Source organism: Lampetra planeri, chromosome 15 (assembly GCF_965212315.1).
Source record: "Lampetra planeri chromosome 15, kcLamPlan1.2.h2, whole genome shotgun sequence".
In the NCBI taxonomy this organism is placed as follows: domain Eukaryota; kingdom Metazoa; phylum Chordata; class Hyperoartia; order Petromyzontiformes; family Petromyzontidae; genus Lampetra; species Lampetra planeri.
The window spans coordinates 9761795-9776317 of NC_136121.1; the positions used below are offsets into that span (position 1 = coordinate 9761795).

The following is a 14523-nucleotide window of genomic DNA, read 5'->3' on the forward strand; positions in this document are numbered from 1 at the left end:
TCGTCCCATTTGCCGTTCGAGGTGGGGTCGGGAGGTGGGGTGGGGTGGGTAGTTGTGGAGGAAGTCTCTTTAATTGTTTATTTATTTCTTACGCCACACATTTGGAGTGTTGGGGGTGTGGCGTGCGCTGCCTTCTCCACGTGCAAGCCACGTGGTGGCGCTGTGGAGAACCCAACAACAACAGCCGCTCGTGGTCTGGAACATCGTGATATTTAAATGCACGTCCTCCCACTACCCTTCGACACGCCCGCGTCCAATTGTTTCCGAAATTAATGGACAATTAAATCATCGACTGACTGCGGGGACTGGGGGGAGTAATTCTACCCCCCCCTCTCGCTCCACCAGAGGAGATCACGTGGGGCCATCGCAGCCTCCCCTCCCCCCACACCGCACCCCACGGCGGGTGAGGCCAAACCATTTGTCACCGACTCCGTAGGGGAGGGTGGTGGAGATTGATTTACGTGAATCGCACTTCAGTCATCATCGCGTAACGTGCTCTCAGTAACCTTACGATACCAGTTCAGTAAGCGCTTAGGCGTTGCTTTGAGTTGATGTTTAAACGATAGTGTTGTTTCGTTGACGAAGTAATTAGTTAGAATCTTTCAAATTTCCCCCCCCCCTTTGGGTCGTGGCGCAGATGGACGACGCCGCGCATCGCGATTGGACGAGTCGACGACCAACGGCGTTGGGGGGACAATTTGAATCGGCGTGTGGTGATGGGAGATGGTGCTCGCTCGCTCTCTCGCTCCACGTGTGTGTATGTGTGTATAAACAGGATATAAGGACATTAATCTAGATACTGTAGAGGAATAACACTGCGGTAAATTGGGATGCGATTCTAGATTTAAGGTCGCGGTTGAGTAGGTTGTAGGGTCACAGTGCGGGGATATAGGGGAACCCGTGCTTCGGTTATTAAGGACGATTATATAGGCACACCCGTGCGGTTAATGAGAATACATCTTGGGAATAGGACCACGAATGAAATGCAAAGTGTGAAGAATCGCGACATGCCGGTCTCTAGGTCACAGAGGAAGAGACTGAATTCCAGTGCGGGTGAGTGTCTTGTGTGTCGGCATCGTCACACGGTCATATTAATGTAGTTATTACACGTTGAAAGGTTTTTTTTAAACAGGACCCGAAACACGTGTAAAAAAAGTGAATGTGCATTTTGACCACAATGTCCTAAAGAAGTGCATTGATTTTGCATCGTGTAGTTCTTTAGTTCAGAAACTTTTGATGGTTTTTGCATAACGAACGTGCAGTATTACTGTTCTCACACTTGAATTTGTCTTGTTACATTTGATTATGTGTGTGTGTTTTGTTTAATGATCTCTCATCTGTCTCTCGGGGCTCAGTTGTGGGCAGCAGAAAGCAATAGCAGCAAAACTCCACTGTTGTACCGTACTTGTGTGCTCCCACGTATAAATGCTCCCACCCCACCTTCACCAAACCTCTACTGGTGAAGTATGTTTAACACGTAGGCTTTCGCGACCAATATCATCCATAATAGAGATTTTCTGGGTTGGATCACGTAAATATATAAATGTGTCGTTAAACCCGCCACCACCCGACACAACCAACTAGTAAGGGTTGTCAGAAGCGCCTCTACATTAAGGAACGAAACAGACTTCTCCACAAATCTGGCTGTCGCCTGATGAAGCTGGTTGTAATTACTGGCGAAACGTCGTACTCTGATTGTAAATGTTGTGGCTTGGCTGTCCAACACACGGTGCTGTACTCGTATACTATACTACACTATACACTACACACCGGTGTGCTGTACTAGTATACTACACTATACACTACACACTAGTGCTGTACTAGTGACGAATTGGCATGTTCTGTTTACGTGACAACCCTTACTAGTTGGCTGTGTTGGGTGGTGGCGGGTTTTAACAACACATTTATATATTTACGCGATCTAACCCAAAAAACCTCTATGGATGGTGAAGTATGGTCAAACCACAGGCATGGAAAGAGGCCTTCGTCCAATTGTGGATTGACAAAGGACATGTCTGTGCGTGTGGGTAGTAAACGTTATGGCCGCCCAGAAAAATAAGTCAAATTTAAAAATGCTTTTTTTTAAAACACGCTTCGATTAAATGTACCCTACTCGTAATGGCAGAACTCCAGGAAGTGGCCCCGAGGCTTGTCATAACATAAGGAATCGTGGTGATTTACAGCCAACGTCAGTTGAGCGTGGACAATTGGACCCAAGCCGAAAGATAACACGTAAAAAAGAATGTTTAAAATTGTTTTGATAGAATATAGTCTTGTCAACAGTATAACATAAGTATACCAAGTTTGCAGTCGATACCACATTGGGAAGTGGGTTAAAACTTGAGAATACGACAACAACAACAGAGTGAGTTAAATAAAAGCGTGTCAATAAAAACATCTCTCCTGGATTCTCGGGACCGGTTCTCACGAGGTGACCTGCCACACTGGCGATGTTTGTCAATTCCCATCCATGAGAGTCTGGGTTCGTGAGAGAATCTGGAGGAATACCCTGGTGTTGGTGGTATTTGCAACGAGGGTGCGGGTATTACTTCAAAGCTCCACACTGATAGATGCAATAATCCATTGCTGTACTGTACTTCTCTTTCCTGACCAACTCGAAGCCTGGTATTTCCAGGGTGTCTCCCATAAAAGTACTAGCCAGCATGAAACCTGCATAACGTCAGAGATTGAGTGAGGTCTGGGTAACGTTGAGGGCGATTTAATTGCATCTTCTCTACAAACACCGTATTCTCCGGATGTACAAGACTCGCTCTTTCCCCACCTGTATTTTAAATCAATGGTTGGGAGTGCGTCTTATAATCCGGTGGGTGTATGAGAATCTGTATACTCTACGTACTTTATGTATATACTGATAACAGGCACAAGTTTAGTGGTGTGTACAGTGCTGTATTATGATTCGGTCATGGCCATAGAGAAACTCCAGAATCGGAAGCTTTATTTAGACTGGAGGATTCCGATGAGCTATGAAGCTCATGTTTTTTTCACAGATGTCCAGTAGGCAAGGTAAAACGACAACAAACAATACAAACCTAATAGTAGCGTACAATAGACAAAAGGCACTTCGCTATAACTAAATAACTAAATAAACGTACCTCGACCAGTAGAGGGCAATACTGCTCCACGGATGGAATTTATCTGCAGTGCTTTGAGCCCCAGACCCGGGGGGCAATTGCAAATTGTTATCGTGTTGTTAATGAATTTGCGATGGCAGTGTAATTGGAATTCAAATTTCGGCTAACAATGCTGTCGTGATTTCAATTATAATTGATCCCAGGTCTGCTGAGCTACAATTGCTTGCCGAGCTGCGATGTTGACGATGGAATACTTTTAATGTGATGCGTGACTGTGGATCAGCTCTTGTGAAATAACGTTTGGAAACCCAGAAGATGTTGTAAAGCGTGACCTAATATTCCGATTTAAACGCAAAAAGGTCGAGATACTGGTCTAGATTTAGCATTCTTACATGCTGCTGGAAAATGTGGACCTCCAAAGCCAATGATAGGCCAATTTGATTGAGACGTACTTCTATTTATACTGAATGCGGAGACTGAAGGGGGTTCCGTTTATCCATGTTTTCACTATTTCCATGTTATAGTCTGCGCACAGCCTGATTCACATGAATACTTTTTAGAAATCGGCACACTTTTTTGTTGCACACTTTTTTGTTACACACTTTTGCCGACACGAACGACAAAGTAAACGCTTGCTTTGCAAATTTTCCTAACTATAATTTGATGGGAGTTTAACTTGTTTTTTATTTGCAAAACGAAACGGCACGGTTGAGATTGTGCTCAAAGAACGATTAAGTCAGCCAACGACTGTTGGCTACGCTACCGTGAAATTGCTGCACTTGCAAATCGCGTGCACACACACACGTCACCGGCCTGAGAAATGTGCACCGCACATGAGCTTCAAGCGAGTTTCAACACGTCGCTTGAATGTCCACAGCGCCAGTGCATCGTTGCCTGCCTGGACTTTCGAAGTTACCTACATTAAACATCTCGCAATTCCTTTTCAACGACCGCTAAAAATGTCCGTTGCCATTTCTCCCACGACTCGCGCAGAGCCTCCGGGGTTGGTGATGGAAGTGAAGTCCAAGATGGGGAGAAGGTATGTCGCTGCTGCCGTAGCAGCTCCCAGGCATGGCAACGAGTCAAGCGGCAACGTCAACTCTTGCCTGGTATGAGACAAACACCTTGTTAGGCATGAGTAATGTGGTTTCTTCCCACCACGGTGTGTAGGCGTGGACCGCTCTTATTACATGGTGCAGAGTATCATCATTTGACACTGATTGTGGTTGTGGATGGTCGTCGGCTGGAATTGTGTGATTGAGAAAGGTGTGGACCGATTTGGCAGCAGTTCCATGAAAGAGCCGTTTGGTTAGTCATCATCGTCATCAACTTTTATGTGTAACCAGGTAAGAGTCTGCTAAGACTAACCATCTGTGATAAAATATCAATAACAACAGTGTACAATTATGACGTAAATAATACAATAACAATAACCAAATGGTAAAAAAATAAACTTTCAGTTGAACTTCATATTTTCTTAAGATGTGTTTCTTTAACGAGATTTTAAACTTTGATTTCGAAAGCACGAACGTGCAAATTTGCAAGGGCAATATTTCACGTAAAAAAATTGGATGGGATGGTTTAAAACGGTGACAATTGCAAAAAAAATCCATGTATGAGGTGCTTAATCGTAGAAAGAACAGTTTCCAAATGTAGTGTTTACTCTACGTAAATGTTTGAGCACGTCTCCATTTGCAAGCAATAAAATCTGGAAACAAACCAGACCGGCACAAGAACGGTAAGATGCGTAGTTGTCATCTCTACATTCGAAATAATGCTGAGTGTAATTCGGAGATGATGTCACCTAAAGTCACTGTTGTATAAGTCAAAGGGAAACCACCCCCAAACCTTCGTTCTGAAATAATTTCTCAAGAACACCGGTACGGCGTGCAACGTTGCGAGTTACAGAGTGTGGGGCATGGGGATTGGAGGGGAAGGAAGGAACTTGAGCCATGCACCTGCCCTTGGGCCAATGACTTGAGGGAAATATCCACTTGTTAACCTTCTTTATTTACTTTTCGCAGCCCGATAGAGCGCTGAAGGTTCAAAACATCAACACGGACCTCAAGCAGAGGGAGACGGACAAGGAGGTAAGAAATTAACCCGTAAAAACAAAGTTTTTCTCTATAAATCCTTTATATGCGTGGCGGCTAGAGTCCTCTCGTTCTCTGGCTTGAGATGGCTGCCACCTATGGGTCAGATGATTACCTGCCACCATTAAGCAATTGGTAATTTAATATAATTTTTTTTTCCTAAAATGTTGAAAATTTTGGAAAAAAATTTTCGCGAAAATAAATTGTCACGCACAACGAGTCTGTGTGCAAAATGTCAGCTCGATTGGATCACGGGAAGTGGGTTAAAAAACGACCGAAAGATTTGCACGGTCGTAAGCGCACAAGCAAGCAAGCAAGTGAACTTAATATAAAGGATTTAAAAAGTCGTGTGCCCGTCCAGTTCGTTTCACCCTTGCCCCCTCGTGCCAATCGACCGAAAAGTGGATGCCCGGTAACCGCCGCCAACGCCTCTCGTGCCGCCACAGACGCGCCTGCTGGTGAAGCAGTGCGCCGAGACAGAGCGCCGTCTGCGCGCCGTGGAGGCGGAGCTGCGCAAGGCGGAGGAGAAGCTGCAAACTGGCGCGCGCGAGCGCAATGCCCTGACGACGTGGGCGATTGCCGCGGAGAAGCGATCTGCCGAGCTCCAGAGCATCAACGACATGCTGCGGGCTAAGGTGAGTGGCACTTAACACCCTCGCACTGAAAGGGTCGACCCCAGTGGTTGGCTTGTGTTATCACCTTAATTTGCAAAACTCCAAGGTGTAGTTTTTGTAGCCTCCTCAACCTGGACATTGAGCTATCACCTTAGGTCAGTTATGCTTGCTTGGCATCACTTTCAGTTGTCTTGCAGCATATAAAACCCCTGCATGTTAACAGGTTTTAAAATAACTTGTCCATTTAACATTCAAACAGAAACATTTCTCTTGAAGTTCTTGGCCGTGACAAACGCAGGTTGCACTTCAGGGAATGTCCTTCGTCGTTGTGACTGATATCTGCTTGGGAAATTCTCTGCCCATGTTGAGATCACCATCATTGTATGTATCTTAAACTTCTTTTCGCATCGTACGTTGCCAACCGTGTTAATCATCATCATCATCCGCCATTTTAATCATCATTATCCGCCATGGTCAATCCAGCCCTGGATCAATGCCTCCTCTAGCCGCTTACCATTCCTCACGATCCTGCAACGTAACATTTGGATCGTAAGTCAGAATCTTGAATCGTGTCAGCAGTCTTCTTTCATATGGCTGATGTTGATGCAGAGCAGCGACTACAATTTCACATTCGGGTGGTCAAGCTAGATACGTGTCGGCAGCCTCGAAGCTGATCTGGCAACGATTAGGAAAAACCACCCTTCTATTTTAACTTTGACGTGGTGTCTTATTGCATCACCTGTTTCAACGACTGGCATCGTGGCACTGTTGCTGTGCTTTGTGTGTACTTGACTCCACAGTTCTCGAGAGACAAGCTGAAAAGCGAACTTGGCAAACTATGCTTGGAATTGGCGGAGCTGAAACCAAAGCTGGAGAGCGTACAGCAGGTGACTGTCTGCTTCCTGCGTGCTCGCCGCTTATCGGACCTCGCTCATCGCTATCGCACACATGCAAGTGTAGTGTTAGCTTCCAGTAAGGAAAGCCACAAATATATAACATTTATATACTAATCCTGAAATGAGGGTGTTCATATTATTTTCAAAATATGGCTTATTTTATGGAATGAGTAAATGGTGTGATGCCAACCATCGACACTGAATGCACCATCACCACAAGGGTGGACGCGTAATTTTTATCTGAATTACAGTTCTAATTGGTTGACATGCTTTGCCCCAAGTAAAAGCGACTTAATGATTATACTGATGATTACCCGCATCTCTTAAGTGTCTGAAACGTACGTCTGAAATTGTGGAACTGCCCAATCATTAAAAGATTTACCCCCCATCCCTGACGATTCTATAGATTGTTGCGATTAAGGGCAGCGATTCATTCTCAATGTTATATATCTCTTGCAGTGAACTTTGCGCTTTTCTTCATGATGGCCTTGCATTATAAGAATGGTGCAAAATATCCAAATGTACCACATTATTACAATTTTGATGAAGGTTTGGCGAGCTGAGGAATTTCATAAATTCGTGCATAATTCCACCCCTACCAGTCGGCTGTTTTGTTGTCGCTTGAGTCCATGCTCACGGCCAACACCAGGTGACGATTATCTGAACCGGTCCTGGGCCTCCCCTAGGTTGCTTCAGCCTCAAATGAATATCTGGTGCAGTGTCTAAAACATCGTCACTAGGGAGACAAAGGTGGCCGTGCATGGTGTTGACCACCCACCCCCTCGTGTGCATTACCGGCCTTCATAGGTATTTGCAAACAGCATTTTCCACAACAGTCTGTTAAGGCTATATGGGGGGGGGATCTTTGTCTTTTATGTGTCTTTGTCTCTACAGGAGAAGGAGCAGATGAAATGTGAGTTTGAGGAGCAAGTGAGGACCTTGCAACTGAATCAACAGACATCCCAGACAGTCTTAGAACCCCTGAAAGGTAAGGTGTGTGTATTTCCTCCCGCAGGTTGGTATTGTTATGGATTGCTTTTCATATACATTCACATAGTTATAATGATAATAGTCTAATTTTATATACAAGCTCTTTTGTCAATCCACTACTTAATGCTGTGTTGGTTGAGGGTTTGTTTAACTATACTTCATCACCATACTGGGGCATGACCATTTGGGGTATCGCAGCCACCAATGTTATTCGTTGCCGAGAATTTCACTTGGGTCACCAGGTTCAAATGTGTAAATACTATTTAAATTGAAAAGAGTTGGCAATTTATGATAAAACATGGCACTTTTATAAACCCGTAATTTTTCAACTTAATACAAAGCCTGGAAATAATTTTTTATTTATCAAACAGAGGACCCAAAGGACAACTTAAAATCGGATTTGACGGATCGGCCGTTGGAGGGCGGCGATCCCAGCAGCCACGCGCAGCCGCCTCAAATCCCCGCAGCGCAGAGCGGTGAAAACGCCGATCCTGTCCTCGGGTGTCGGTTGGCGCGACGCGACGGAGAAATCTCCACCCTCCGGGTTCAGGTCCAGCGCCTCGAGAAGAAGCTCCCGTCTCTCTCCAAACGCGGGCCGGGGCGCGGCGCTGTCGCTCGCGAAGTTCCCATGGAGTGCGACGGTCCCGGTGTGCTTGCTGGCGAGGATGCGGCGGCGACGACGACGGAGGAGATGGCGATGCTGCCGCTGGAGGGGCCCGCGCTGGAGCAGCAGCTGTCGGGCTTGATAGAGGAACGGGTGACCATTGAGCAGGGCCTGCGAGCGGTGCTCGCCGACGTTGAGCACCTGCAGCGGGGAGATGCGCGGCTGGAGGAGCTCGTGGAACGCATGGACAGGGACGTGCGGGAGAAGGACGAGGAGATTGAGAAGCTGAAGACCGAGCTGAACGGGTGAGACTTGTGTGGGATTCTGTCTTTCACGTCAGGTTAAAGTGTGCTTTGACAACCATGCCGACTTAAAAGTATGCTCGGCTTTTAATTTCCTACGAGATGAGGTGCATTGATTGGGTTACAGGAGTGTACCCCCTGTCACCATACTCCTTATGTATGTATGTATGTTGAACTTATTCCGCACCATACATAGCCTACCGTGCTCATCCGTGGCGATGGTGGGACAACTTGGCTGATCGGCTCAGTTCTATCATAAATTTTGCGGCTGATTACTTGCGCACCTTTTAAAAATTGCAGCCGCCCCAGAGCCAGAAACCCCCTCTAGAAGCCACACCCAGCTGCACGCTGCTGATGGTGCCGATTAAGTTTTCCCAAACCCCCGGCCATTGTCGCCCATCCAACGGTGCACACATGATGTCAGATATTTTTCCCCCCCGCTTCCCAACACAATTTTTTCGTGCCATTCGTCTAGTTGAGCAATTGAAGCGATATTCGGTGGAGTAATCGATTTTACTTAAATATTCTGATAGCCCAGCTCAAGACTTTTATGGGGTCCTTGTCCACAGCGTGAGGGAGTCCGCGGAGGAGCAGAGGCAGTGCCTGCAGGAGCGAGTGGAGGCGCTGGAGTGGGAGGCGGCCCAAGGGCAGAAGAAAGCGCCCCCAAAGACTCCACGCCGGCGCGTGACGCTGCTCGCAGCCGAAGCCGGGAGCGAGCTCGCCAGGTGAGCTGTGCCTGCCGAGCAGGCGTGACCCGTTGGGCAGGGGAACATTTAATAACATGCATCGCGTTATAATAATGTTCAATATAGTTTATGCATGGGCGACAGGCGGAATTACTACATGGCAGGATCGTGAGAGGTGGCGGCGATGGGGTGATAAGGCCTTCATCCTGCAGTGGATTGACCATGGCTGATAGTGATATAGTGGCCTCCCCCGCGCCATGCGGATCCTGCGGGTTTTCTTTCATCAACGTTGCTTTTAGAGCAGGCCAAAAATCCAAAAATGTCCAAGCAGCAAGCAACAAACAGGACTTATTGAAGGTGTAACAGATAAGAGTTAATACATTTCTTGAATTGAGCAAGGGTTGGTAAAGGCAGAGAGTATAGTGCAGCAATATATATTTTTTTGCACTACCCTAGAACAACAACAAACCTGTTTTTTTAAGCACGTTGGCGCTCTGTCCGAGCAATTTATATGATCCAACCTGCTTAGCTTTGAGATCTGGCGCATTCCGGGCAATTTGGTCACAGGCTTAACCAACAAGCACGTCATTAACGAGACTCAAAACAATCACTCGGCTTAGACGCGCGACCGAGATCATCCGTTCGGCGAGCAGCAGCTGGTTTGCGACCATTGACAACAGTCCCGTCGCTCGTGGCCCACCACAGAAACGTGGAGAGCATGGAGAGCAAGATGACGCAGATGGTGGCCGAGATGAGCGCCATTCACCAGGCGTACAAAGAGCAAGTCGGGGAACCGCCTCTGCCCGCGGCTGTCGTCACGAGGGCCCAGTCGGCCAAGCCGCAGGGCTCCTCGAGCGCCACCAAAGACGAGCTCCTGCAAAAAAAGCCACTCCTGCGGAGCGCAGAGTGAGTAATCCGTGCGCCTTCGCCGCACTATTGAGCCTGTTCGCCTGCGACCCGCTGCGACCCCTGTAGGTTGGGTAACTGCCTCTGTTGTCAATCCACTGCTTGACCTAAAGCCTCCCCCCCCACCCCGTTCGTTGGGGGAGTTCAACCATATTTCACCGCACTAGTTGGTAAAGCAGATTTTCAGGTGTCGCTCGGTGTTAATGGTAGCCATGTCCGGGAATTGAACTCTGGTTGCCAGGCTCATAGCGAAGTGTGATAATCAATATGCCACCATTGCATTGCTTCCTTGCACAACGTGTACAAAGGGAAAATTATTGATTCTTACACGCACGATTCAATACCTATGCCATTTAATGTACAATAGATGCATTGTTGAATGCCCATCTTTTTTATATGGTACAATGATGTCGTGAGAGTGAACTAAAACAGTAAAAATTACTTTAAAGTATTTTTTTCTCATAAACGAAGCTGCAAAAACCCATGTCGGAGAGCCCTGAAAAAGCTCAAAAGCTTCCTATTTCGCTGGATTTTCCTTCATCGATTAATGTATTGCATGAGACTGAACAGAAGCGTTGTGTGCCGTGCTTCCGCGTGCCCTGGCAGGGCTGAGAACAAGGTGTCGTCGGAGGCCATGCAGGAAGAAATTCTAAAGTGGAAGAAGATGTACGACAAGAGCGGATCCCGGGTCTTCAAAGTAAATCGATTTGCTTCACAAGCGATCATGTGGCCGGGGATGAAAGAAGCTCTGCGTGGTGGCACAAACTTCTAATAGAGGGCTTTGAACAACAACAACGAAAACTATAAAATATTTATATTTTACCAGGTAAGGCCCACTGAGCTATATGGCTTTTTTTCAGAAGCAACCTGGCCACAAAAGACAGCTCGATGAAGTGGTGGCTAATTTGAAAATTTATTGGAGCCAAATACTCTAAATATTATTTTTTATTAAACGGAGGACCCAGAGAAAAATCCTCACGACCACGGGGAGAACATGCAAAATCCAAATATACAGGCGTCAGGGTTGGGATTGAACCGTCTACCTCCTGCATACCATGCGAGGTATTTAACGTCTCACCACTATGCCGCCCCATGAAATTAAGTGCTGTAGAATCGTGAAACTCTCGAACCGCTGGGCGATGAAGTTGCCAGGAGATGGCAGCACAGAATAGATTTGCGAACCTCGTAGTTTTCAGAGGTTTGATTCGTCGCAACTCGTGTGTGGGTTTTCTCAGGGTACTCCTGCCAGCATGCAGATCACTCAGTTCATGGCCAAATAAGAGGAAATATGGCCCAATATTTCAATGCAAAGCCCTCCTGAAAAAAACAGCGTCTTTAGAATTGGTGAGAATTTCCTGTATAAATAAAGTACATTATCAAACATCAGCTCTGCTGTAGATAGGAGCAATGCTGTCATTGTAAATATGAGAGGTGCATCTCCCAACGCTGCACAATCCACAACGTGTGGAAGCACCAATGTAGTAAGGCGTTTCGGGCAATTTAAAGTGTGTTTTTATATTTGGGAGGAAACTGGAGCATCCAGAGAGAAACCCACATGTGCGAGGGGAAAACACTGTATCCCATGCAGATGGATATCAGTCTGCACTTTACTGTACCGCAATTGTCCCTGGTAAGCCAAGGTATGGCAACTCGATGTCCACATGAAGGGAGTTTCACAGTATTTGTGTGATCCATCAACAACCCTCGCCTCCAGTGCTGGCTCACAGGCATTCACCACCGCCAGGCTAGGTTGTGCTGTGGAGTGAAATGGGGGGGGGGGGGGTGCTGTAGAGGCGTTTAGCTGCTCACTGCTTTCATAGTAAACCTTGCCGTGGTACTCCCAAGTGCACTGACATTTATATATCTAAATCAGCTCAAGCCTCCTGCAAATCGCATTACTTTTGTGTGGTCACCCCCACTCTGAATCCCTCCCCTCTCCCGGTCCCCTGCGAAAACAGATGCCGCTCCGTGCAGCTCGCTTCTGCTTGCTCCTTCTCTCCCCCTCTTCCCTCGCCTCTCGTCCCCTGACATCTTGGCCTGGTCATGCCTTCTCCCCTTCCTCGGCGTGCCTTCTTTCACCCTGCTGCTCATCTTGAGTTGTGCACTCTCATTCCTGCGGTGTGTCACGTATAAGAGGTTTTCTTGATCAGAAGGCTGCCCCGATTATATTTGAATGCATTTGTACGAGAACTATTCTGCTAAACAGGTGCTCGTGCACAACAATTTACATCGGTGGCAGTTATCTGAATTGATCCTGGGCCACCCCGAAGTCGACTCCACTTTAAATGAATACCTGTTGCCATGTGTAAAAAATAAAAATTTGCACCGTGGTGCTGGCTAAACCACTCTCTCATCAGACTCTTTATTTAGACTAGGAATCCAATGAGCTAATGAAGCTCATTTTCACAGATGTCAAGTAGGTTCACTGATGCCAAACCAGCCTCCATATGTGATCGCGAACGGTATGTGCCCTGCACATGCCATAACAGTCTGTGTAGGCTATATACAAGGAGTATTTGTCTTTTTTGTGAATTCTCGCAGGTCGCCTCTCCACTGCGAGGACGCCTGTCCAGGCTGCGTCTGACAGATCGGCGCCACCGCAGCTTCTTCCCGACCTTCGTCGACGAGAGCTTGAACGCTGCCGGCAAACGCTCCGCAGCTACTCCCGCCATGTATGGCTTCACCGGGGCTAACCAACTCAACAAGCAGAACATGTTTCTGTAAACAAGGATTAAACGGCCAGCTCGGTGCTCTGACCTCTGAGACACGTGGCCACCTTCTTAACTAATTTGTACAAGTCTGTCTTGTATGAACGTCGGAATAGCAAGCTGTTGTTGGAATGCACATGTCGCGCAACGTTTCGTGGGATTTTCTTTTACTTGCATTGAACAACAATATTTTTACGTAACTTCAATTGTGTGCTTGTGGGATTTTTTTTTCCCCCAGTTTTAATCTGTATATCAACGCTGCGGGGGCCGGGTTGAGTGGTTGGCATGATAGTACTTTCCTCGAAGGGTTTTTAATTATTGAATGCATGCGTTTTAAGTGGTTAGCTGTTCGGTATCCATTTGGATTATCGTTTGCTCAATATGCACCCACAAAATATGTTACAAGTCCACGTCAGATTCTACAATGAATTTTCTGTAATGACTGATTGCATCATTGATAAATAATACTATAATATGTCCTAATCCACTGCTGGATGAAAGCCTCCCCGTGCTGTGTTTATCACATGGGTTGATTGACCAAACGTCACTTATTAGTCCAGTAGTGCGGATTGGTGCAGTGGGGGGAGGGGGGCCCAGGACCTGTTTAGCTATTATTTGCCACTGATGTTGGCCGTCGCCGTGATTTTGTACTCCGATCGCTGGCTTCACAGTGCAGTGCATTTAACCATGGCGCTAACACCTCACAATTTTCTAAACGATAAGGATAAAATATAATGAAACGTTGTGTCTTATGGTAATGTACGTAATTCGTTTTGTTAAACTGGTGTTGGGTTTCATGACGTCGGAATCGGAAGCTGGTGTTGCTGCGTCGTGTGACAATCGGTGGCATTTTAACTCGCCGTAAAGCAATCTGAACGTTGAACAAATGTTTACGCGTGACGTTTTTTACGTATAAATTTCGATTTAAAGCTTTCGTGACTGCAGAGATTAATCTTCTTGGTTCTTTCGGTAAAGTCACGTATTTCCATTCTACGTGACTTTACCGAAAGAACCAAGAAGAGGTTTTTTACGTACTTTGCATCGCCGCAGACACTTAATATAATGGAAAAGTGTGCATGGCTTTGCTTGTGAGTCGATTTCATTCCTTGCGTGTATGCACGGTGGGGTCACGATGACCCCGACGTCTCTTGTGACCCCTGTGGCTGCCGAATATTTTGCCATGGGGCGTTTAGTCCACTATACTGCATAGGCATTCGCAGTTATGCCGCGTGGCCGGCACTTGTATTTTTCGGATTGTAGCACACGTTTGGCATATATTTCCTGAAGCTCCCAGCACGTTGAATGAAATGTGGGGACAGTGCCAAATAACGCGTGGTACAACTTAAAAAAACACATTTTTAAAGCGAGACTATACTTAAAAATATATATTTAAACACCGGAGGGATGTTAACACAACTTGCTTGTTTATTGTGTCGAGGTGGGATCTGGGTTTTGCACTAAGTTTTTGTTTCTTATTACACTTCATTGTAATAAATCTAATTAGCACATTTCGTATGCGTGTGTTCCGTCTTATTTGTTCACTTTGACGTGTCATTGAGTGAAGGATCTGTAGTAAAGGGGAGGCGAAAACCACAGCAGCAGAATAGCGATGAACATGAAAGCACCAGGGCA

At 46.5% G+C, this 14523-nt stretch overlaps 1 protein-coding gene across 3 annotated transcripts; it reads left to right on the forward strand.

The window, feature by feature from the left end:
- Positions 1 to 538: 538 nt before the first annotated feature.
- Positions 539 to 14402, forward strand: HMMR (hyaluronan mediated motility receptor). Of its 3 annotated transcripts, none has more exons than XR_013586081.1 (11): positions 557 to 1053; positions 4086 to 4201; positions 5117 to 5182; positions 5632 to 5820; positions 6600 to 6686; positions 7590 to 7683; positions 8057 to 8594; positions 9161 to 9316; positions 9983 to 10183; positions 10790 to 11009; positions 12725 to 14402. XR_013586081.1 is itself a non-coding variant. In XM_078601028.1 (11 exons), exons 1-11 carry the CDS (start codon positions 948 to 950, stop codon positions 12905 to 12907), a joined length of 1827 nt encoding a protein of 608 aa, XP_078457154.1. In that variant the 5' UTR covers positions 558 to 947; the 3' UTR covers positions 12908 to 14402. The 3 variants fall into 3 exon arrangements, 2 of the variants coding, with proteins under 2 accessions (XP_078457155.1, XP_078457154.1); XM_078601028.1 differs by having other exon boundaries at positions 558 to 1053; positions 10790 to 10880; XM_078601029.1 differs by lacking the exon at positions 9983 to 10183 and having other exon boundaries at positions 539 to 1053; positions 10790 to 10880.
- Positions 14403 to 14523: the final 121 nt, after the last annotated feature.